At 36.1% G+C, this 25,558-nt stretch overlaps 1 protein-coding gene across 6 annotated transcripts in view; it reads right to left on the bottom strand.

Annotated features, from left to right (window-relative positions):
- The window catches only part of Atp11c (ATPase phospholipid transporting 11C), a 188,158-nt gene that overhangs the window by 5,675 nt on the left and 156,925 nt on the right, over positions 1–25,558 (bottom strand). For 4 of the 6 annotated variants that reach the window (XM_050159636.1, XM_050159638.1, XM_050159635.1 and 1 more), the window contains exons 23-28: positions 21,088–21,147; positions 18,037–18,164; positions 15,534–15,669; positions 13,435–13,500; positions 10,384–10,487; positions 7,210–7,363 (exon numbers count right to left, since the gene is read on the bottom strand). In XM_050159636.1, coding sequence (XP_050015593.1) covers positions 7,210–7,363; positions 10,384–10,487; positions 13,435–13,500; positions 15,534–15,669; positions 18,037–18,164; positions 21,088–21,147 — 648 coding nt within the window. Of the gene's footprint in view, positions 1–7,025; positions 7,092–7,209; positions 7,364–10,383; positions 10,488–13,434; positions 13,501–15,533; positions 15,670–18,036; positions 18,165–21,087; positions 21,148–25,558 lie in introns of all 6 variants that reach the window. The other 2 variants (XM_050159639.1, XM_050159640.1) reach the window with 1 other exon arrangement.

Raw genomic sequence — 25,558 nt, 5'->3', positions numbered from 1 at the left:
TGAACCTTACCATCCTTTTGGTGAACACCTCTGAAAGTTGTGCTGGTGCTGAGTGTGTCAAAAAGGAAAAATCTGCAAAATGCTCTTGTCCTGATGAACAGGCTAGTTCTAACATCATGGCTACTATACTGCATATCCCATATTACAAAATTACTCTCTCTCCAGTCAAACAATTTAGAAGGTGACTAAATGGTTAAAAGAAAATGGTAAAATGTTTTAAGTATCAATAGAAAATATAAAAATGAATCGTGAGAAGTAACTGTCTATGAAGAATCAGAAATGGTGTCAGGCAATGAGGATGCAAGCAAGTTGGTACATTAAGAAAGGAAATCACCTTATTCACTCCAAGAGAAACTGTGATTGCTGGAAGTTTGAGAAAGCATGAAGATAGTAGATGTTCCTGAGGAAGGGAGACGTTTCGTTACCTTGTTCACAATTGCACAAAAGGTGGAAAATTGCAGTAGAAAAGAGAGAAATGCAGAAACCATAAAAAAAGAAGAAAAAAGAAAGAAAGAAAAGAAAAAGTAAATATTCTCTTAGATGTAAAACATTTAAAAAGAAACCTTGAGAACTAGAAGTAGAAATGACAAGTTAGTTTTGAAGACGTTACTAAAGTAAAAGTAGAGTTAGTTAAAAATAATCTATTATATGTTCCAGCTGCTATTTTCCTGTATATCAACTTAAAATTATTATTGTTATTATTATTATTATTATTAGTTTTTTCAAGAGAGGGTTTCTCTGTGTGGTTTTGGAGCCTGTCCTGGAACTAGCTCTTGTAGACCAGGCTGGCCTCGAACTCACTGAGATCCGCCTGCCTTTGCCTCCCAATTGCTGGGATTAAAGGCGTGCACCACCACCGTCTGGCTTGAACTTAAAATTGTTTTAATGGGGACGTACTATTTTAAATAAAATAATTCTAATATGCCTCTCATTTAAAAATGTTAATCTCTAATCACTAATTCACTACCTTATGTTTGTTCAAAATCCATTGGTCAGAGAGTTAAAATCATGTTCCATCACAAATCACTAATGTACCTGAAGTAACTATCTTTCCTATTCAATTTTACATACATTATAAAAGGACCAACATGTAGTTGGGCAGCTACATGTTAAAAATCTAATCAAAACCAATATAATGAGAAAACATTTGGTGGTACAACCCTCCTACCATTTGCCCCTGGATTAGCGGTTAATTTTTTTTTATACTGGCAGAATTCAGTTTCACTATTTTTCTTGTATAAAAGACCTCTTTACAAAGGTAGGCTAAATTTTTCCTATGTAAAGCAAATATTTTTCAAACTAAAAATAGTCAAGGCTATATTAGATAATTAGAAAATCTGAGAGAATCTTTTTCCATGTCGATAATCATGACATAATTTGTAGAGTTGGCTTTGGCACTGCCCATGCAAGAAAGAAGATAGGAGGTCAACTATGGATGGACATGAACTCAAAATCTCTGCTAATCAAGATTATCCACTAGCCAGGTGTGGTGGTACACACTATAGTCCAGGTACTCAGGAGGCTGAGGCAGGAGGATCACTATAAATATGACTCTGTCTCAAAAACCCCAAAACAACTAAACACTCACCCAAACAATCAGAAGACTACTCTTAACTTTTTATTCATTAAATAGACTTAGGAAAAGAAAATAGCTCACATGATGTACATATCCAAGAGTTTAATAACAAACCTTTAAATACAAATATTTGCATTTATTTGTGTTTTAATATAACTATACTTCTTCCCATTTATATTTTACTTTAAATGCAGAAGTTGGGGACATACTGGCAATATGCAAATTACCAATTGATAAAACTAGAGAAATATTTCAGATTCTGAAAGAAAAATTTATTTCCATCTTCTGTTTTGTGGGCAAAAACCTTGCAACAAATTTAACATGATACCATGTCCCCATTCCTAAGTTTAATGTACAAGCCTATCTATTTAGAGACTGCAACTATAAGCACATTTTGTTGTGTTCAAAACTTGTATTCAACCACCAGATAAAAAGTAGTACAGGAAGCAAAAAATTTAGGGGCCAATAGATTAAGTGTTTAGAGACTTTATAAAGGAAGAAAAGAAAATATGAGCATACAGAAAGCAGTAGAAAGCATGACATGAAAGAAAGAACTCAAAACAATAAAAAACAGAACTAGCAACTGGTAGTGGTAGATAGGACAGGTGATGATGAGCTAAACCAGTGTAAAATGTCCACACTCTTTTGCAGTCACCTACAGAGCTTTGAGAGCAGCTTAAGTAGCAGTATGCCAAAGAGGCCAAGGATAAAGGCACATCACAAGAACCATGACAGTAGAGGTTTTCCTTACAATATGATTACAATTTCATTTTATTTTCATTAATACATTTTTTCAGCAGTACTGTCCTCTTGAATACATGGTTGTATATGACACTGTAAATATTGCAACAGACATCATTTTTACAATTTATTATTAAAATGATATATTCAAAATGCATTCTCTGGGAACTTTAGTCACATAGCTGACATTTTTTCTTTCCCTGCGTTCTCCTCTTAAACAGCTTCATATCTATATTGGAATATTCCTTCATCTTTTGTGTAGACATCACTCACACTAGGCATAAGGATGTTACTGGGTCATTTCCTAGGAATTAGACAACTCTTCTCATGTCTAGCAGGCAGTGAAACCTCCTTTTAGATTGAGGTAGATTATATTAGAAAACATTACATAAGGAAAGTTGGAAATCTCCATGCAGGAAATATAAAGTAGAGTAGTATTTACTACTTGCCTAGAGGGTACAGAGGTACCAGGGGTATTTCAATGATTTACACATAGGCTATTGTGTTTATATGAGATACAGCTTTCTGAAATACCTCAAACCTTAAACCTTAAACTCATTTTCAGGTGTTATCTTGCTCTTTCACTGTTCAACATTCAATGGTAGCTCCATCAAACACCGCCAATGGTATGGTTTGCAGCTTTGTCATTTCATAAATTGGAAAAGCTTTGCTGTTTTTTTTTTTTTTTTTTTTTTTGAGACAGAGTCTCTGTGTAGTCTTAGCTGTCCTGGAACTCACTCTGTAGACCAGGTTGGCCTCAAACTCACAGAGATCTACTGCCTTTTCCTCCCAAGTGCTAGAATTTAAGGTATGTGCCACCACTACCTGGTGTAAATTTTACTATCTTTTTTTTCCATATTAGGCTTGTTTTATTCTATTTTTATGTTATATGAATGGCAACACTTTACTAACAAAATTTTACTGTCTTTAAAGATGAGGCTTTAAGCACACACACACACACACACACACACACACACACACCCTTGTTACCGAAAATTAAGATAAGAGGTAAATGAACTGCAACCCAACTATAACTCAAGTAACTTGAGTCAGCTTATTTTCAAAGATATATTTTTAAAAATTCAAATTAGAAAATTGTCATTTATAATCATTTATAGTTTACTGAGACCTTTTCATTGATATGTTTCTCTTTCTTTAATATTTGATTTATTCATGTATATGAGTTCTCTGTCTTCACGTACAACAGAAGAGGGCATCAGATTCCATTATAGATGATTGTAGGCCACCATGTGGGTGCTGGGAATTGAACTCAGGACCTCTGGAAGCCAAGTGTTTTTAACTGTTGAGCCATCTCTCCAGCCGCCCCCCCTTTTTTTTGAGACAGGGTTTCTGTGTGTAGCCTTGGCTGTTCTGGAACTTAACTCTGTAGATCAGGCTGGCTTTGAACTCACAGAGACCTGCCTGCCTTTGCCACTTCAGTGCTGGGATTAAAGGTGTACACCACCACTACCTGGCAAATAATATGCTTTTCTTCCTAATTTTCCCTTGAGATTCATAAATATTCCAAAGGGCTATTTTTATCCTCAGCCTACTGCAAGTGTATTTATTCTTTGGCAATTTTATATACGAGTATAAGCTATTTCGATCACATTCATCTTCCCTTCCAATTCTTCCCACCGTGCATTCTTTATTTATATTTTTTTGAGATTTATTTTATGTGTAAGAGTATTTCCCTGCATTTTTGTCCGTAAACCATGACCATGCATAACAGCTGTGTAGGTCATAAAGCATCAGATCCCCTAGAACTGTAGTTACAGATGGTTGTGAACTACTAGGAGAAACTGGGTCCTCTGCAAGAACGTGTGTTCTTAACTGCTGAACCATCTTTCCATCCCCGTGAGCATTATTTATAATGTAAACATCATAACAGATTTCAGCAGTGCTGGGGGCTGCCATTATTAGCTTTTTGTACTGGAGATTTTTAGGAGGAAATGACTCTAATCTTGTTATGCTACCAAAAACCATATAATTGATTGTATCATTATGTTTTATATTTGTTCAGAAGGGTTCAGAATGGACACACTTTATAATGTAACTAGAAGGAAAGTTCCAATGAGCTGGGGCCATGTTTGACTCATCCCTGAATTATGACCACCATAGTAGTTAATGAACGCATCACGAATCCTCAGACAATATAAATGGACTTGAGAGGAACCCAAAATAAAGACGCTTTTATAATTATTAAATATATTAGCTTCTTTTTCAAATATCATAGAGGCATGCTCACTACCTACTGTGAAGTCTCCTTTTATAAACAGCTGCAGACAATTCTGGAGTATGTAGAGAATGTGTAGTATGAATACTGAAGTTAGGGGCCCCTTCTACTCTAGATAGGGACACACATTTCAATTTCATCCCATTATATAATCTGCTAGGCTCTGAGCATGACCCATTGTAAAGTAATCTGCTTCACATTAAAGTAAGCCTACCTTATCATTTAACAAGGAATGCTGAGCAAAACAGGAAATCATTCATGCTGTCACAGTATTAGACATTAAACATAAAGACTAATATATTTATGGAAAATAAGATACTCATTCTGCTTTGTTTAAAAGTTGGCTTCTTTTTGTTTATCAATGGCCTAATGAACTCTGATGTGACCTATGGTTGTCATGATTTTGTTGGCCTATATGCATTCATATATATTGTACTCCCCCCCCAGAGATAGTGTAGTTTAGTGTTCATAACTGTTCTGACACATTTGTCACTCTAAAAATCCTATAGAGTCTGAAAAACATTTTAGCCTTTCAGACACTGGTTATATAGAGAGATGTTCATCAGCAGGTGGTTCAACAAATGTTTACTGGTTCAAAAAGGGATAGGAATAAATGAATGAATGACTAAATGAATGAAAATGATTATGGAAAATTTCCTGTTTGTTCTAGCATATTTTCACGCCAAGCTATAGCACAGACATTAGAATTCCTTCTGTCACGGATATAAACCACAAAAAAATTTCATGCTGACCCAATGGCAACATTCTATGCTTTCAGTTGAAATTTGGAATCTCTTGTCTACATGGAATAAAAATGCTCTGAGACGAGGTATCTATTGCTTCCCAGCAACATCCTTCTACCTAATGGTCTATACAAATATCACTGGGCATTCCAGCTGGTGTCTCATTTTTAGAGAGGGCCTAAGAGATATTGGGATGATACATTTGAAGATTTTGAATTCTGGGCATTTTTTACCCTTAAGAGCATGAAGCTTGAATATGAGCCATTTTGCAACATGAGCTTCATTATCCCAAAAAGAAACATTAGAAGCAGCCCAAAATGTACTCTTCAGATTAAAAAAATATTAGAAGAGTTATGCAAGAGAACCTCCTTTCTAAATTCTGTATTGAGAAAGGATCTTTCCTTCCCTTCCTCCCTCCCTCCCACAGGGTCTCAGGGTTTAGCCAAGGATGACCTTGAGCTGTGATCCTCTTGTTGCACATTACAGGTATGGGCCACTATATTGATTTTAGGTAATGCTGAGGATGGGACCCAGGGCTTCGTGTATACTAGGAACATATTCTACCAAATGACATATATTTGCAGTCCCTGAGCCATTTTTCTTCTTTCTCTTTCCCTTCCCTTTGTCTTACTTGATCATTTTTATTTGGCTATATGAAAATTGCCATTTGAGCCAGTCTGGAAGAAAATAGTTCCATCAATACTATTTTATATCCTAAAACTAAAAACCAGGCTCAATGGAGCTGGTCAAAGGCCACTGGAAGGATTAAAAGAGTAAACAAATACAGCTTATCTATACTAAATTATGATCATCCTATCCCATAAGCCACATAAAAATAGGAAGCTCAGAGCAATTCTGGCCACCTAGCTATATACTGCTCCCCCCTGTACTGAGGGCATGAATGTTTTCAAAGCTGTATTCCTAGGCCCTCTTTAAAATACTTTTGAAGACTTAATAATTTCATATCTTCATGTCTACATAATGTCAAAAAACTTGGTTTTGTAATTCAATATGCAGGAAAACCCCTATGATATACTTTGTAGTTCAATTGATTGATAATTTGATTAACTACATTAGGTGGTCATGACCACACTATTTCCCAAAAATACTGCCTTAGTGGTGTTATAAGAGCTAGTTGATAATCAATATGAAGAAAACAGGACTTTATTTTAACAAAGTGAGCAAGTGTTGGCAGGAATAGGATGATATACTTAATTAATCTGCTGGTAAAAATTTGCCAGTGGTTTTTCAGGCAATTCTAACCCTTTCACTTAAAAGCTTTTAAAGAAATGTCCAAAAGGTATCAGGCAATGTGCCAGAGGGAAATAACTTCTCTTCGCAGAAATATAACTTAGTAGTTAACAATAAAAACACACTTAGAAACTATCATAAATTTTCACAAGTGTGTCCTGAAGAGTAAGGAATTCTCTTTTGGTTGAAATATACTGCTAGGAGACAGGGCTAGAAGCAACACAGAGATTAAGCAGCACTATAATCAAAGGAAGGGGACAGGTTTGAAAGGCAAATTAGGATTATCAACTGAAAAAAAATCGGCAATTTCTAAGGTCAAAGCTGAAATGTTGGTGTGGAAATTCCTGATATGAAAATTAATTCTGAGATAAATACAAAATAGAGTCTTTTTCCCTTTAAAAATTCCATATGGAGCATATGAGATACTCCATATGGATTACTAAAGATCACATAGAACACTATTAAGGAATCTACTTACCACCTGCATTGGATAACGAAGTTTTTACTATACTTTTTATGCAGAAGAGGAACTTAAGTGATGAACCTGCAAGGAGGGGTTTAACATGCTGTAACTAATGCAATTCTCTAAATAAGGTTTTCAGTTCACGGTGACAGTGAAGCCGCTTCCAAATATTAGACTAGAACATAAATGTAGTTCTTACCCTGGCACTTCTTCTTCGTACATTCTTTACTACTATTAGGAGAATCTCAGGGAAAAGGCTGATAAATATTAGGAGAATTATGGCCAACCATGTGGATACAGAAGACAGCATTTGAGCAAACACAAAATACATTCTCTGTTGTTTCAGAAAAGGCCTGGGATGGAAAGAAAACACAGAAAACCAAATTAGTTCCTGTCTTTTACATTTAAAAGGAATCTTCCTCACACACATTAAAAAAAATATTTTCTCTAGAATATTCCCAAAACAGTATACAAATTTCATTTACCAACCGTTTAGAAAGAAAAGGGATGTGAATAAAAAAAAACATAAAATTCATCTGACTTGGAAACAATCAACCATAAAGCTGCTAAATGGTGAATATTTTTATGTATTGGAAAATGCCAGAGCTTAAAGATATTTAAGAGAAATGAAGTTAATTTCCAACCTAATAAGCATTTATTTCTTCAGCTGCCTTATTAAAATGAGGATTTCTTGCTCATTCATAAATCTAACATTTTAAATGAATTATCCCCTTAAAAACTTCTGCAAATATATGAAAAAGAACTGTACAGTCCACAGACACTCATAACTGAGAGGAATATAGTCTTCTTGTCTGCAAACATATACTGAATAACAATTTGTGCCCAGGAGATAGACAAATGGTAGACTATAACTGCTAATAAGATAGTAAACCTTAGAATCCCAAATCCATGAGACTCCTTCATCTGAAATTGGATTTTATTTTAAATCATTCACTGAACTGTTCTATTTATTTACTTCTTTTAGTTTTTTAAGAGAGGGTTTTTCTGTGTAGCACTAGTAGTCCTGGAACTCATTCTGTAGATCAGGCTAGCCTTAACTCACAGAGATCTGCTTGCCTCTGCCTCATGAGTGTTGAGATTAAAGGCATGTGCCACCACCTCCCGGCCTCCACTGAACTGTTAAATAGAGTTAAGAAACACATCCTATCTCCCTTATCCTCTAAACTGTATAACACATAATCTTTCTATCTAAAGTATTACTTTAAATTGAGGTGAAGACAGTAGCTGCTTAAGGTCAGGTTGCATACCAGATCATCATAAATGATTTGGAACTCAAGAACTCCAGGTTAATAACTACTTGCTTCTTTTATTTTATTTTTTTTACTTGCTTCTTTTATTGATCATGCATCACACTTCATGAACTAGTTTCTTTTCAGACCTCCACACACATTGTACTTACATGCACAAACCCATTCACACACATATACCGCATAATATTTTTTTTAATCTTAAAAAGGAGGGTTGGGTTTCAATGTCTCTGTGTTTTACATGTCCAGAGCAATTAGTTGTCATTCAGATAAAGTTTTATATAATCTCCAGTCCCATTTTGTTGGTTGTTTTATAATTTAAGTTAATGTGTAGCTGGGCAATTCTGCTTAAGCACAGAACTACAAGAAACAAAAATAAAACAAATATCTGATCTTCCTTTATCTATATGATGTCTGTGCAAGAGCCCTAGTGGGTACCTGAAGCTAATGATTAGTACCCTCCCCTGACAGTTTCCAACAATAATAACACAATAATGAAAAAATAAGCACAATAAAGTCACCAGCATCATTATGCTTAAACGTTGTTGACCCAAAATAAGGGCTAGTTGAATACAAGCTTTGTGCTACCATGACTGCTGACCTGAAAGTGAGATCGTTACTAAGCAATTTACAGATAGGTGGTATATATGGCTTGAGTACAAGGGACAAAGGATGATTCATGTCTCTGGCAGGACAGAGCTGGGTGGGGTGCAATTTTATCACACTACCAAAAACTACACTTAAAACTTATGAATTGCCTATTTCTAGAGTTTTCATATGATTTTTAGTAGTCTATGGTTCTTTGAGAACAAGTAAAACCCTCAAGCGAAACCATAAGCAAGGGAAGACTACTGTACTTTATTTTCAGTAGGTATCACTGTATAAGTATGACAAAGTCTTTTCATTTAAATGATTGAAAAAAGTCTGTATAAAGGGTTGAAATTGTTTAGGTTATAGAAATATTTTATTATTATGGAAATCTGTCTAACTTTTAGAAGTTGATTTCAGTGTCAAAGAATTATTCTGGGTAGACAACTATATATTGCGTTTAGTAAATTTTGGTTTAGTTGCATAATACTAAAGAAACAAGTATTTTTTTCAGTTTTGCTTCTTAATCATTAACTATAGAGGTGCCAAATATATGCTATAATTACACACTTTGTGAGTGATTCAGTGTGTGTGTGTGTTTTATTTTGAGACAATTTCTTACTGTGTAGCCCTTACTGGTCTGGAACTCACTACATAGATCAGGCTACATTATCTCTACCTTCCCAATTCTGACATTAAAGGTATGGTCCGCTACACCTGATCATGTTTTTTTAAAGGATTTTTTTTTATCTTAAATAGATTTTCAAAAGAGAAACTATTTCCCTTTTGGGGGATGTAAAAGATCTTGTATCTCAGGATGGCATCAAACTCACTATGTGTAGCTCAGGGTGACCTTGAACTTCTGGTGATCCTGCCTCTCCTATAAATACTGAAGGAAAATGCTATCATTTAAATGACAATAGGGTCTAAATCAGTGGTTCTCAATCTTCCTAATGCTGTGATCTTTTAATACAGTTCCTCATGTTGTGGTGACCCCAAGCATAAAATTACTTTGTTGCTATTTCATAACTGTAATTTTGCTACTGCTATGGATTGTAAATATCTGTTATATGACCCCTCAAAGTGATCATGACCCACAGATTGAGAACACTGGTCTAAATGGACAATAATCTAAGTTTTAGCCAATGTTATCAGGTTGAAATTTCATAGGAAGCACATTTCTAGTGGAAATCACATTCGTAGTCAGGCTATTAATTATTTTATTTCACAGAGAGCTGTTAATATATTTATAAATTTAAATATTTGGGCAAAGGCTATACAAATATTGAATGAATATTTGAATTCAATATTTGAATTAAATAAATGGACTAATAATATACTTAGAAATTTTACTTCAAAGTAGCAACATTACAAGGTATAAGTAACCTGTAGTCCATTAATATCAAAGATTAGCCATCTTACATATCACATAGTCAAAACTTTAAAAGTATGTTTTACATGTAAAGCATACATACATATTGTTATTTAATATTGCTAACATATGTACAGCTGCTTACCAAATAATTCCTCCCCAGAAGAATGAGAAAAAAACATAAAAGGCTAAAGAACCCCAAATCACAAAGTGATTTATCCATGTCCAGAATCGGGTATCCAAGGCGAGCTGAAAAGATACAACATAAGTATTTTTTGACAGGCACAAAATATACTAGGCAATACATTATGATAGCTGATAATTTATACAGATGCAATAGCTATGAGAGGATTTCACCTTAGCCATGGCTTTAGAAGAGGATATAACTAAAGGAGCAGAAGCTAGGCGTTTCAAAGTACTAAAATAAGAATGCTGAGTGCTGCTGTGAGCTCTCTAAATTCTATAGTACAGGCATGGAAGTGTAGTTAAATCAAGTAATTTGTAGGTAGAGGGCTACAGATGACTCACTATTGAGTGACAGGTGACAAATGAAGCAATGGTAATAACTAGGAGGCCAAAGTCCCAAGTCTTCAGGTAACAGTGACCAGGGATATAATGGCAAATGAGATCTAGTTGGTTGAGGCAGGTATGCCAAAAACCAGGAGAGGAAGAGTAGCTAAAAAGAGCAGACCAGAAGTTATAAAAGAATGAATAGGTAAGAGTCACTATATGTAGAGGCAACTACTTCTATGCATCATACACCATGAGCAATGAACTGTGGGTACAGATTTCCAGCTACAAAACCATTATCTACTCCATTAAATTAATAAAAATAGTTTCCTTACATTTTCAAAAATTGCATGTTTCTATAAAGATTGATAGTGACTTTATTTTTAGATTGCGGCACGTTTGGTTTTCAGATGTGATCTAGAAATAGTATCATCTCATGCATTTGCTTAAAATTTCTTGCTCACACAGGGTAACAAGCAGGACTTAATTTTATTTGCAGAGACACCATGGGCCTTAGCTCTGTTACAATTTCTCATTCATAAAAGGATGTTGATAGCATTGTGATGCAGACAAATCCTGAGTTCCCACTCTGGCCTGCTTAGGGAAAATGATACAACAGTACTCCTTGAAAAGCCGACGAAGTAGATACCATGAGCCACATGTGCTGCAATGAGGCTGAGTTTAAGTGTAAAGCAAAGGACTAGGATAATAAGCTGAGAAAAGCAGGACACTTCCATTGAAAAATCATGATTTTATGAAACATAATAACAGTTAATAGCCGGCACTAATACATTCTAGACACTTCCATTCAAATATTTTGTTTTCATTCGTGATCTATGACAAAACCCTATGATGGAGAAAGTGCTACTTTTAGCTTTATTTTATACAAGTTGAAATAAGAGAAGTGAGGTTACTTGTCTAAGGACACATAGTTATGAAATGGCTAGCCTGAGGTTAATTGTAGAATTTATTTAAAATCCTTCAAAAAATGCTTGGCAAGACGGTTTGGTAAGTAAAATGATTGCTTGGCAAGCCTGAAAAGTTAATCCCCATTACCAAATGGTGGAAGGACACATTGTCCTCTGACCTCCACAGGCATGCGTTGGAATAGAAATACGCAAACACAGAGTAAAGTTCCGTGATATTACTGAATTAGCAGATGAACAATGAAAATATTAGAACAAAAATATAGAGAAAACAGAAGTCCTATGACAACGATATTTCTGAATTCTGATTCAACCTAAGACTCCATGTGAAATATTTCTAGAAGGATCAGATGAATTATGCTTTCAACTATGAAAATCCGAATTCACGAGTTTCAAGGACAGCATTTAACAAAGCTTTAGAGCATTATTACATGGCTACATATGAATGACAATGATTTTGCCAAGATTCCATTTCTTCTGTTGCACTGACTTTTGTTTATTTTTGAGACAGGATCTTGCACTCAGGCCAGGTTGGCCTGGAACTCTTGGTGATCCTCTCGCCTCAGTCTCCCAAATTCAGGAACTATAGATACAATCAGGCCTATTCCTGTCACATATCTTTATATACTTCATTAACAAACATATGGGTAAATTCATTACCACTGTGCTCTTTTGCATACATATCTTGTATACAGACACTTATTTAAGTGTCTTAAGGACTAAACTTCTTTTAGAGCCAACTAGGGATTCTTAAATATATGCTAAGTTATTAAGGATTCAAGTTTTTTTTTTTAAAATTAGAAATGATTTAGGGCTGAAGAGTATTGACTGCTCTTCTAGAAGACCCAGGTTCAATTCCTAGCTCCCACATGACAGCTCACAGCTGTCTCTAACTCCAGTCTGAAGGAGAGCATTGCCTTCTTCTGGCCTCATTGGATATTTATGCATATAGTGTTCAGGCATACATGCAGGCAAAACATTCATACATATAAAAATAAATAAAAGTTTTAAAATATTTATATTTTTATTTATATGTATGTGCAAATGTATGCAGAGACCAAAGAGGGTGTTGGATCCCCTGCAGCTGATAATAAAGGCAGTTGTGAACCTTGCAACATGAACAGAACTCCAATCCTCTGCAAAACTAAGCAAGTCCTCTACTGAGCAATCTCTTCAGCCCTATGATACAAGTTATCAACATACACACACACACACACACAAACTTTCAGCCTCTTTATGTATAATTTAGTATAATGCCTTAAAAACAACAGATAATTTTTCCTTTGCAAGTGGGTATCAATTGCAGACAGCTTCTTGGTTAGGGGTGGGAATCCATGCTTACTTCCCCTTCTGGCTTCTAAGTGTTTCTGAGTTTTTGTTTGGTTTACCTGTTTGTTTTCTAAAGAGAGAGAAAACGAAATGGCAAAGAGCTAAGTGGGTAGGTAGGATCTGAGAGGAATTGGAGAAGGGAAAAAGCATGATCAGAATATACCGAATGAAACATTTTTCAAAAAAATAAAACAATCCAGTGATTAAGGAGAAATAGGTCTCCATTAAGTGTGGTGTCTGAATTTCTTTGTTTTCAAAATAAAAAACATAGAACATGTAGTAGAAAAAATGAAAAATATATACAAATACTAAAACCCCTAGCATCACATACATTTTAGTAATCATTCAGACAAGGTCTTGGATAACATATAGTAACACAAATATTAAGAGACAAAGATTATACAAAATATATTTGAATAAATAAATCTGACCTTCAGAGTTACAGTGAATACTAAGACTGTAAAAACAATGGTCCCAAATGTCCAGTTTCCATATATCTGAAAAACATTTAAAAATTATATGTACCATAAATATACAAGCCTGCTGAAGAAAAAAAAAAAAAAACAGACTTAATCCTGCATGTAACTGCCAAAGTTCTTTTTGTGAATTATTTGGGAAAATGGCTTGGTTGTTAAGATTAAGTCACAATGCTAGACTTTCATGGATAGATATACCACATCTGTGGTTGGCTGGGTTCATTACCATGCAGCATCAAAAAGGGAGTTCACTGGTTTGATAAAGGAAGAGGGAAACATACTATTCCACTAGAAGCACCACTTATTAAAGAAAGTCATCTGGATGACTCATGTCACTAATGAGTTTGTTATGTTTTCGTCCTAGAATATAAGGAAAGTTCTTACATAAACACAAATGGACCCACATTTTAAAAAGCGAGTCTAATTATTACTACATCTGTTAGCATGTGCACACCAAAGAGAAGCAGTAGCACTTATAAATCCAAACGATGGCAATGAATGGCACATATGCTTACCAAATGCTGTCAATATCTGAATGCATAATGTTGAAACAGAAAATGAGATGTAAAACGTTTTTAAAAAATAAAAACAAAACAAGGTTACTAGAAGAAAAAAGGATTCAACTAAATCAGACATGGGTTTAGCTGCTGATAAAAAATTCTTATTTATGTAATTTTAGAAAACACTTAAAAAGGATGGTGACATATACAAGAAAAACTTAATTTGGACTTCATGAACTCAAAATGCATAATGAATCAGAAAAAGGCTGGACCACTGATTCTTATATACTACCTAGAATACTGGCTAAGCCCATGAATGTCAACATAAAGCAAATCTGAAGCATTTTTTTAAAAGCAATAGCCAGTTATATACAATTTTTTGTGTCAAAAAATAAAAAGGAAAACCCACAGAACTACTCATGGCTGAAGGATCTGAGAAGTCATAAAATTGAACTTCTATTTACTCGAAGATGAAAGTTGACTTGGAAAGCTAATGTGACTTTCCCAAGGATACCCGAGATTTATCAGGACCTTCTGTGGTAAGTGCTAGATATATGTATTCTAAGGTCAATTAATAGTTTTTCTAATAGTTACATTAAAATTAATAATTAGAAAGGATTTATACTAAACTAACTTGTTAGTTCAAATTAGGAAGGCCTGATTATAGTATCTAATTTCAAAGTACTATTCAAATTCATTGAGCTTACACTTTTCTAAGAGATGTTAGTTATATAGGGTTCAGACATAGTATATGTAATAAATTATTTTTGAAACTTAGCTTTTTGCTTCATATTTATGATAAGAATGACCATAAAAGAAAAGTACCAAATATGGCAAAGGAGAACACAGTGAAAGCAACATGCAAGGCACACACTGGGAAACTGAAACTTCTGCCTTGTCCCACATCAGTATTTCTCTCCTCAAGTATGAGTAGGTCAAAATCATCCTAGTGCAGCTGCTCACTGATATTGTCACTTTCTCAGAAGGGGCTAGCAGAGCCCACACAGCATTTTAAAAAAGAATACTGCACTCCCACTTTGAAAAGAAAGAAAAGATTCCCTATTTACATACTCGTCTAACACTACAAATACACAGTAGCCACCGCTTCAACTACTCACTAAATTAGAAATGCAGGTGGCATGGGAAAAAGCTTTTGTTTTTCCTATCACAACACATAGGTATAAAGTCTAAAGTCCCAAGAACTCTCTCATATCCTAAAAGCTATAAACAAATTCAGATTCTAGACGGTTTGCTTAAGCTCTCTTCCTAAATTTGGTTTTTCGAGACAGGGTTTCTCTGTGTAGCTTTGGAGCCTGTCCTGGAACTAGCTCTTGTAGACCACGTTGGACTTGAACTCACAGAGATCCTTCTGCCTCTGCCTCCCGAGTGCTAGAATTAAAGGCATGCACCATCCATCACCCAGCCAAAAGTGATTTCTGACTCCAGTACTTTCTTTATGTTAAAGACCTAGTGCTAAGAAAAATAATTTGCAAAATGATTACCACAAACATGTGTGAAAATGCAGTGTCTATGGGAAAAATACATGGTTTTTACCTTTCCATTGTCTTCTAAGGATGTAGTCTGAAAAAGGAAGTAAGTTCCAAAGAAGAATACTGTCCCTTCAAAGGCAGCCAGAAATGTCCAATATAAGAAGGGCCCCAACTGTAACATAGCATTGCCAGTAATTTTCCTATAAAGAAATGGAGAGAAAAATTAATGAATCTTTGTAGGCTGTTGAGTTAAAGATACAAGGAAACACCAAAGATGGGCATTAATCTGAGCTTGTTATAATGAAGGAGCTACCCTGATGGACAGAAAGATTTTTTCAAATAAAGAGATAGACTGACCAAAGTTAGGATATTCATGTAATCACTACCTGACCAAGACACTGAAGTAAACTGTAAAATATTTCTAAAATTTTGGCCAAGCAAAACAACATCAATAATAATTATATACCATTTAACACTTATTTATAAAATAGTAGGAACTGAGTTAGGATTGATTATCCATCTATTCATTCATCCTTCCATCTATCCATTCATCCATCCACCTACCTACCTAAAACATTATACATGTATATATACACATTAAGTTAGTGTTAGTACATATATATATATATATATATATACACACATACACACTCACATATGTGTATGTATGTATACACACAGACAGGTAGAGAGAGGGAGAGAGGGAAGAAGCAGAGGGAGTACAAAAACTAGGTATTAGTCTCATTTACAAATAAATCTCAGAGAAGAATATATAATATAATGGTTCTCAAACTCCACACTTAATTAAGTGGGGAATCTGTCAAAGCTAGTAATGATGTCCTAATAAATGGCAGATAGACTGATTAAAATTAAAATTTTGAAAATAGCACAATCTTTTCAGTCAACACCAGAATGTGAAGAATGTCAAATAAGGCTACTGCATCTAATGAAGCAGATGTACACAAAGAAAATGGGTTTGTGTATGTACCTTTTTAACTTCTATTTGAAATTTCTTATACCATGTATCTAAGGGTGTTATAACAATATCACACCTATTGATAACTCTACAGAATGTCATTGGGCTATATTATCACAGTTATAACATAAATGCAATGTTTTTTTACTTACTTGGGATAGAGAATGAAAATATGACAAATTACACAAATTTTATCTTATAGGACTTTTAGGTGCAAAACTGAAGTTCTGGGGATGCTATCTGTAAAAGGAAAAGTAGGAGAAGAAAGACATGGCTGTTTCTCAGAAACAGGAAAAGAATCTCTCTGAAGACTCTTGGAGTGAGTGTCTAGCAAATGCTAGCTAATGTGGCTTTTCTAGTCAGTGACTTAGACTGGGGTAAAGGGTACAAAAGCAGAAAGTGATTCCTGTCCTTGTAAAAATTCTGTGGGAAAAGAATGGCAGGAGTATCATGGTATACTGAATTTCTAGACAAATTTTTATTCACACTATGATGAAGAAACTGTTAGAAACTCACACAGGTCACCCAATATGAAGGAAAGCATAAATTAAAAACAGGAATATGGGATCTGGAGAAAGGCTGAGCAGTAACACAGCTTGAATACCTTTGTATGTCATGCAGCAGATGTTACCAGACCTGTTCTTTTTGTTGTTTAAAGCTCAAGCAATCAGCTATACCTGCCTGTAGCGAGCTGCGTGGTGTCACACCTGATGGAGATGTATAATCAACTCCTGAGATGGCTAAGGCCTGACCTAGGCTATGATCACGCAGTGATTATCAGCGCTTGCATATGCGTGAACCTATGGGCAGTGCCCACCTGGCAGTTCGGGGTTGGTAGCCCGTGCCTACTTAAGGGCTGGGAGAGGTTTGCCCGGAGAGAGAGGAGAGAGAGGGGAAGAGAGAGAGAAAGTGAATAAAGTCCTGGAATAAACTGCAGTGAGAAGAGCTCCGGTGGTCGTGTCATCCTTGCGGGTCGAGGGTGCACGCGGCGCCTGCCTACTCTCTTAACAAAAGAATTACTTCAGGTTTCAAATTTCTATTAAGAATATTAAAATAATCAAATGGTTCAAGTCAATATTTCTCAAAATGTGAGTCAATAAGTTCTAAAGGTATAATGCATAATGTCACTGCTAAAATTCAGTAGGAAAATGTTGAGGTACATGTACACAGACCAGGACTTCATGTTTAGAAAAAAGTTGTCAGGGTAACAATAATCTATTGTCCAGGAACAAGCTATGATCCAATTTGTTAGGAAGGTAAGTCACACTTTAGGCTGGGCCACAGTTATGATATAGACTTTTTTTGCATCTCTATGAAAGACTGTACAATAACTTATGTCCTATAAATATCCATGTAAGTATAGAACTGCTATCTAGGAAAATAGACCACTCTTCTGTTGAATGATATATTTCAGCTGAAAATTCACAAAAGAACCACTTAATGAACCAAGTGATCAATTCTGTGTCCTTCCTACCTATAGAGTAAATGAAACCCACTACTTAAAGCCCAGCATGGTAACTAATACCAATAATACCAGAACTGATGCAAGAGGATTTCACACATTCTACCATGAGCTACATTTTCAACTTACATATATAATCGAGGGTCTGAGGTCAGAGTATCAATGTTGATGTGCTGTTCCAGTAGACTGTAGGCCAGGATGGGTAGGGATGTGAAACAGATATTGTACATTGTAAGATACGCAGCATCATAGAGTGGCTGAAAAGATAAACAAACAGAAAAACAATGTTCTGCAGGCATTCATCTATGATATAATTATGTACTTGTAAAAACCTGTAGCTATTTTTTTAAAAGAAATGCTTTTTGTGGGAGCAAAGGAAACTTTGTAAGTAAGGACACTCTACCTGGTAGAGATAAAAATATTGAAAAAATTTATGTGTCATTATTAACAAACCTTACCCTTTAACAGGATCTTTAGAATATTTGCAGGCCATGTCTTATTCTTAGTAGACAAAAACTATCAACTTTATGTAAGATTTTTCAGTTGCTAAAAAATGTAGAAATTTAGTAGCTATTTTTGAAAAGACAAAATAAGCTGGGCAGTGGTGGTGCACGCCTTTAGTCACATCACTCAGGAGGGAGAGGCAGGTGGATCTCTGTGAGTTCAAGGCCAGCCTGGTCTAAAGAACTAGTTTCAGGACAGTCTCCAAATCTACAGAGAAACCCTGCCTTGAAAAACAAAACAACAAAAAACCCAAATAGCCAGGAGTTCTTACAGAAATTAAACATAGGGAGTAGCCAACCTATGTTGCAGATATTTTCTGGTTAATATTTTGTTATTTTTGATTAATATTTTATAAGTCCAAATCCTATAATAAAGCTCAAGTCCTATAATAATGTTGCCCTCTTCCTGAGAGTTCCTATGGTCTGTGTTCTTACTCCCTAAGGACTAATAAACTGAATTTGATCAGCTGTAAGTATGAGCTTAGTAATCTTTTCCTAGAGTGCTTTGACAGTACTGAGCTTCCCACAGAGGATGGAATTCTGAAAGCATTCAGTAAATACTGGACAAGTGAACACAGAAGTCACAGCACATTTGTAAAGCATCGATCAGAAATTAGAAAGTTTTCAAAATATATTTCTAAAGATTTTAAATTATGTGTATAGATAAGTTCATGTGACTGCATGTATCCAAGGAGGCCAAAAGATGGTGTAAGATCCCCATGGAGCTAGAGTTAAAGATGATTGTGAGCTATCCAACCTGTGCCATGTATCGAACATCTAACTATCTAACACTGTTCCATCTCCCTAGCCTATAAAACTTCCATTGGAAAATTTTTAAGTATTTTATGACCTTTATTCAGGTGAAAGTATTTATCAAGTTCAGTGTTGTCTAGACAATGCTAGAAGTCATCATATAACCATTTTGTTGTTGTGATTAAAAGAATCCTAACACACACATGTAAATGTTCTTTGATTAATAAAATTCATTTAAATGTCATACTAATCAACACAACTACATATTTTCAACCAGTGAAGTAAACATACAATTACAATGAAAAATGATTTTAAAAGGTTGGAAACAACTTGAACAGAACTTTTTTTAGTTCATTCACTAAACCATTAATAAAGAATATAGTAAATGCAAAGCACTGGGGAAAGACATGATTCATCCTTACATTCATCAAGGAGTTCAAATTAAAGACAGGGACTAGAGTGAGGGTATATAGGGAGCTGGCAGACCCAGAAGGGGATCATCTTTTTTGGCTTCAGCAGAAAAAAAGCATGTGATATAGTATATTCAACATTCTCAATGAAGTTAAAAGGATAGTTCTGCATAAAAATGGAGACAATTTTGACATAGTTCCTATGAACAAAGATTTAAGACCAGCAAAAAATATTTTACTGAAATAAAAGCATAAAAATATGCTATAAGTCTTCTTATTTTCAAATGTACTACTGTACTAGTCCATGACATACAATATGGAATTTGCCCTGGAAACTACCCATTTTCACTAATGAGTAAATTAAAAAAGCAACTCCCAGGCTGACTGTTGGGTAATTTAGTGTTGAAAACAAAGAAACATCAATCTACTTTTGCTTCAGGGTGGAACTTTTTTTTTAAGATTTATTTATTTATTATGTATACAACATTCTGCCTCGATGTATGCCCGCATTCCAGAGGAGGGCACCAGACCCCATTACAGATGGTTGTGAGCCACCATGTGGTTGCTGGGAATTGAACTCAGGACCTCTGGAAGAGCAGCCAGTGCTCTTAACCTCTGAGCCATCTCTCCAGGCCCTCAGGATGGAACTTTAATTGTAATTTTTTGGATGCATAATAAGAGGAGACAGAACGTCCTACAAAAAAGGTTTACTTGATAATACTGTCATCTTGCTAAACGTGTAACGAATGTATCATTTTTCATGGAAAAAAAAGACAAATAATATGCTAGTTTTACTAAAACAAAAGAAGTTTTTGTTTTAAATAGTGATTCCATTTCTACATTTTCACAGCCCAATCTCTGATTTCCAAAGAGTATCTAATGAGACTATGGATTGAAAAAAGACAGCCTATATGTACATCAAAAACACAATATAAAGCATGTTGCTGCCAGCACTAATACAAGTCCAAATAGTAACGATTTGTGCTTCATGCCATCTCCTCAGAGACCATTTCTTTACCTGTAACATTTTTAAGATGTCGGCTTATTTCTTCCCTAGGGTACTCAGGTCTCTGTCTCAATGTTGATTTATTAGAGAGATTGTTCAGATAGCTCTTTCAAAATAGTAGCCTCTCATCTTGCCACAGTACATCCTTTTATTATTCAATTACATTTATTTTTACTACATTTTATATTTTTTCTTCAGAGCACTGATACCATATCCTATATCAAGTATTTTTCTGCCTCTTCCCTATCACTATCTTGCAAGTCTTAAAATGATAAGACATTTGTTTGAAACATTACAATATCCTCAGAAAAACATTGCTTCCTGGCATTTAGAATCAAGAGAAATAAAAATACTTTTAAGATTTGGAAATTCAGTCACAGATACCTGTGACAATGTGGTTATCCAGCTTGTCAAAATCATTAAACTGATTCTAGACTAACCAATTTTCTGAGTCAGTCATCATTATAGTTCTTGTATCTGCTATACTTCTACTAAGAAGGGCACATACCTGTTGTGAGAATCCACAGAAGAATTGGTACAAAAACTGTGGCAAAATGAAGCAAAGGTTCTGGAAAATATTGAGACCAAGATTAGTATTTTCACTTAATCACTTTAAAAAACCCACACAGGGCATTGTACAAAGTCATTCCTAAATCCTTCATCCCTAAATGCAACAACTGTCTGTTGCAAAGATATAAATGTTAGTTTTAAATGATTAATTGAAATCAAATGCTTAATTCATACTGAGTAACTTTTCCCCTACCTAAACAAAAGAGAATCTCACTTATGAGAAGAACCTCTTGCTATTTCCAAATTTCTTTTCTTTTTTCCTTTCTGAAGAGAAAGATCTCACACTACAGTCTAAGGTAGTGTGGAACTTGATATATACTCCTATTTCTTTTTCTTTTTTCTTTTTGAAGAGAAAGATCTCACACTACAGTCCAAGGTAGTCTAGAACTTGATATATACTCCTATCATGTCTCAAACTCATAGTTTTCCTCCTGCTTCAGCCTCCTGTCCTGGGATTCCAAATATGAGTTACCATGCTGGCTTTCTATATTCTTGTTAAAGGAAAGAAATATGTTTATCTGATATGAATACCTAATGTATTGTCCCTTAAATTCCAACTGGATTTATAGAATCACTATAGACTTACATAATATCCAAAATGTGTATTTTAATTTAAATATTTTATTTTCAACTGTGTCTCTGTATGTGTGCATGTGAAGGCCAGAAGAGGGTGCTGGAATCTAACTCCAGTCACCTGCAACAAGCACTGTTAGACCTAAGTTTCTGACTTCAAACATATATTTTAAAGTTGATTATTATAGTTTATGTTGACACCAACAGTAATTAACTGATACTTCTCTTTATTAATGCTTCATTAAACAACATGGTCAAGCATCTGCTAAAAGCAAAAAGGGTCATTATCAAATTGAATAGCTAGGTGTGTTGGCACAGGCCTTTAATCTCAGCACTCGGGAAGCAGAAGCAGGCAGATTTTTGTGAACCAGCCTGGTCTACAATGTTAGTTCTGGGCTAGCCAGGACTATACAGCAAAACCCTGTCTCGCTCTCTCACACAAAGGAACAAGCTTCTCTTCCAAAAGTTATCCTCTGACCTCCACATATGCACTATAGCACATACATGCACCTCTCCCCCCATTAAATAAACAAAATAAAAGAAATAGGGCAGCTGGTGGGATGGCCTCAGCAAGCAATGGTACTTGCAAGCTTGATAATGAGTTTAATCCTCAGAATTTACATAAAGGTAGAAGGATAGAACTGACTACATAAAATTGTTTTCTGGCCTCCACATATAGGCTGTGGCATGCACAGGCACCTTTCTCATGTGGAAACCCACAGATGTGAACCCGTTCCACCTTGAGTGGAGGACAGAGAGTTTGAGCTTATTTTTGCTTACTCAAAGTTGTTGACAACAGGTGTGGCTGCAAAGGAGCAATTCTGACCTAGGGTGTGGTTAATTCATATTTTGGCTATAGAGGTGGATTCACTCCACCGGAACCAAAGGTCAGAGAATTCAAGTCATTTCCTAATGTTAATGAAGTCTGTTGCATTCCTCCTCCCCTTTTGAAGTATATAGGCATGTGAAATATAAATGAGGTGGATTCAGTATTCACCTGTGTTCTGTGTTTCTGTCTTTTATTTCTCTTATATCTCTGTTCCTTTTGCTTAATAATTCTAATCCTCAAGCTCTTACCCTGGAACATACGAGTTTTGTTAAATTCTTTTAACAATAAGAAAATAGATTAAAGAAAAAAAAAAACAGACTGGTGAAGTGGTTCTGCAGGTGAAGGCACTTGCCTCCAAGCCTGAAGACCTGATTTCTAATTCCTTGGAGTCACATGGTAGAAGAAAAGAACTAACTACTGCAAGCTGTCTTCTGATATCTACACATGTGCCCTGGCACATATGCATCCCCACACATATTACACTAAATAAATACATGTACATTAAAAAATAAAGCCTTTTTCTCTAAAGGGACTTACCTTTTTATCTTGAGAAATACTAAAATCAAACATAAAAATGGCAAGTGGAGAATTTACAAGGCCATTACAAGCCACTGAGTGTGATTATAAAATACTGAAATCAATGCCTTTAGGCAAATGTACCAGAACTATGATTTTTTTTTAAATGACTGTCATTCTTCAAAGTAGGCTATAAGCTACGAGTGCTCTGGTCAGTTTCTTGTTAAAAAAGTCTTAGACTCCTCTGAAGGAAGCACTTTCAAACGCCCTATTTTTACTATGTTGAGAAATCAGTGTCCTTCCTATTGCCACACATTTTCACTTAATTCACAAGAATTTGCTCTGGGAGATTCAGAGCTATTTTAAAAAGCCAAGGGCATCCTCAACATGCATAACCATCTACTATGCTTAAAATATTTAGATAAGGCTCTGGAGGACAATGTTAAAGAAGTGTGGTCTAGTAGTATACTTTGAACAACATAAAGTGTCAGAGCACAACAGTAAAATGTAGCAAAAAAATGTCAGTCCTCACATCATTCTAGAAGACCAGCATTCACTTGTATTTATCAGTTCTGACAAAACACATGATGTAAGAGTCTTCTGTTTTGTGTTGATTTCATTGATTAAATAAAGAAACTGCCTTAGCCCTTTAATAGGACATAAAATTTGGTAGGCGGAGTAGACAGAACAGAATGCTGGGAGAAAGAAGCTGAGTTAGTGAGTCTCATGATTCTCCCACTCCAGACAGACGCAGGTTAAGATTTTTCCTGGTAAGCCAGCTCGTGGGCTACACAGATTATTAGAAATGGGTTAGATCAATATGTAAGAGCTAGCCAATAAGAGGCTGGAACTAATGAGCCAAGAAGTGTTTAAAAGAATATAGTTTCCGTGTAATTATTTTGGGTATAAAGCTAGCCGTGCGGGTGGCCGGGTGCTAGGAACGTAGCCTGCCATTACAACAAACACAGAAATAGCACAACTTTCTTTTAGAGTTATGCTCTATAGGGAAATTTTCTGAGGTTAGAGAAAGCAGAGTTCAGTGGACTACTCTAAGACTAGAGAGTTGAGAAAGGATGTCTGCCTCCTTCATTAAAATGTAAATTCCATAATAAAAGGGATATTATGTGTTTAGGTAGCCATGGTGAATCCTTGGTTTCTTGGCAAACAGCCACACAATGAAAATTTACTTTTTGATTAACTGAATGAAGAATTCAGAACTTGAGCAGGGTATGGTGGTGCATGCCTTAATTCCAGGACTTAGTAGGCAGAGGCAGGTGGATGTCTGAGTTTGAGGCCAGCCTGGTTTATATAGGGAGTTGAAGGACAGACAGGGCTATATAGAGAGACCCCATGTCACTCCTCCCTGACAAAAATTCAGAACTTGAATGTGGCACAAGGCTTTAATCCCAGCATTGTGGGAAGCAGAGGAAGGTGGATCTGAGTTCAAGGCCAGCCCAGTCCAGGAGAGTTATACAGAGGAATACTGTTTTGAAAAACCAAAAGAAGAAAAAGGAAAAAAAATATTCATAACTTAAATTAGGTCTTAAGGAAGGATGGAATAATAAGAATCAAGGCAAAGTCATATTCATTTTAAACATGTGGTGAAGCCAGGCACAATGGTGAGCAGCTGTAATCTCACAGTACTCAGGAAGCTGAGGCAGAAGGCAAATTCAAGGCCAGTCTAATCTACAAAGTAAGCCCCTGTTTCAAACACACATATACATTTAAAACAGTAAAGCAACCAAAAAACCAAACCAAAACAAAACAAAAAAACCCTACCACACTCAAATCCATATATGGTAAAACAACATCAGACTGAGGGATTATCTTTAAAGAAAGATAAATGAGAGGCCAGTGCACAGACGCGGCAGATGCGGGATAGTCCAAGCATGAAATAGTGAAGCCCAAACTGAGAGCAGATCGCCCCAATACAATTAAATCAAGTAGTTTTTTGGGGGCCTGGTCTGCAGAGTGGTAGGAGTTTTATTGGCGAGGTCCACAGGCGAACGGAGAGCCTGGTCCTGTCCCTGAAGACCCTCCTGAGTGGGGAGAGTGTTCTTGGCCCACGGTGGGACACAGGATTCCCCGACCCCCTTGCCCCGCCCCCCGCCCCCGCTAGTCTGCAAGGGCTGGTACCCTCTGCTGGGGCTGCTCCTCCTCTGCTGCGACCTCTCCCTCCCTGGGCCATCCCAGCTTGAGCCAGGGCCCTCCTTCACTCCCCCTCCCTTCCGCGGGGCCACGGGATCACCCAGTTTAGCCTGTTTGGGCTCTGGGTCCGGAGCTAGGGGCAGAGGGCAGCGGGAGTTTCTCTGTTTTGGTGGCTGGCCTGCAGAGTGCTAGGTCTTTTGTTGGTGAGGTCCCTGGCGAATGGGGAGCCTGTTCCTGGTCCTGAAGACCCTTCTGAGTGGTGAGAGGGATCTTGGCCCACAGCGGGAGCCAGGAAACGGAGCGAGGGCATTTTGTAAGCGGGGGGGGGGGGGGGGGGGGGGGG

This window comes from Alexandromys fortis, unplaced genomic scaffold (assembly GCF_014885135.2).
Source record: "Alexandromys fortis isolate MF-2015 unplaced genomic scaffold, M_Fortis_MF-2015_v1.1 scaffold_95, whole genome shotgun sequence".
NCBI lineage: Eukaryota > Metazoa > Chordata > Mammalia > Rodentia > Cricetidae > Alexandromys > Alexandromys fortis.
Note: the sequence above shows the minus strand (reverse complement) of the source record. Positions and strands in the feature narration are given on the sequence as shown.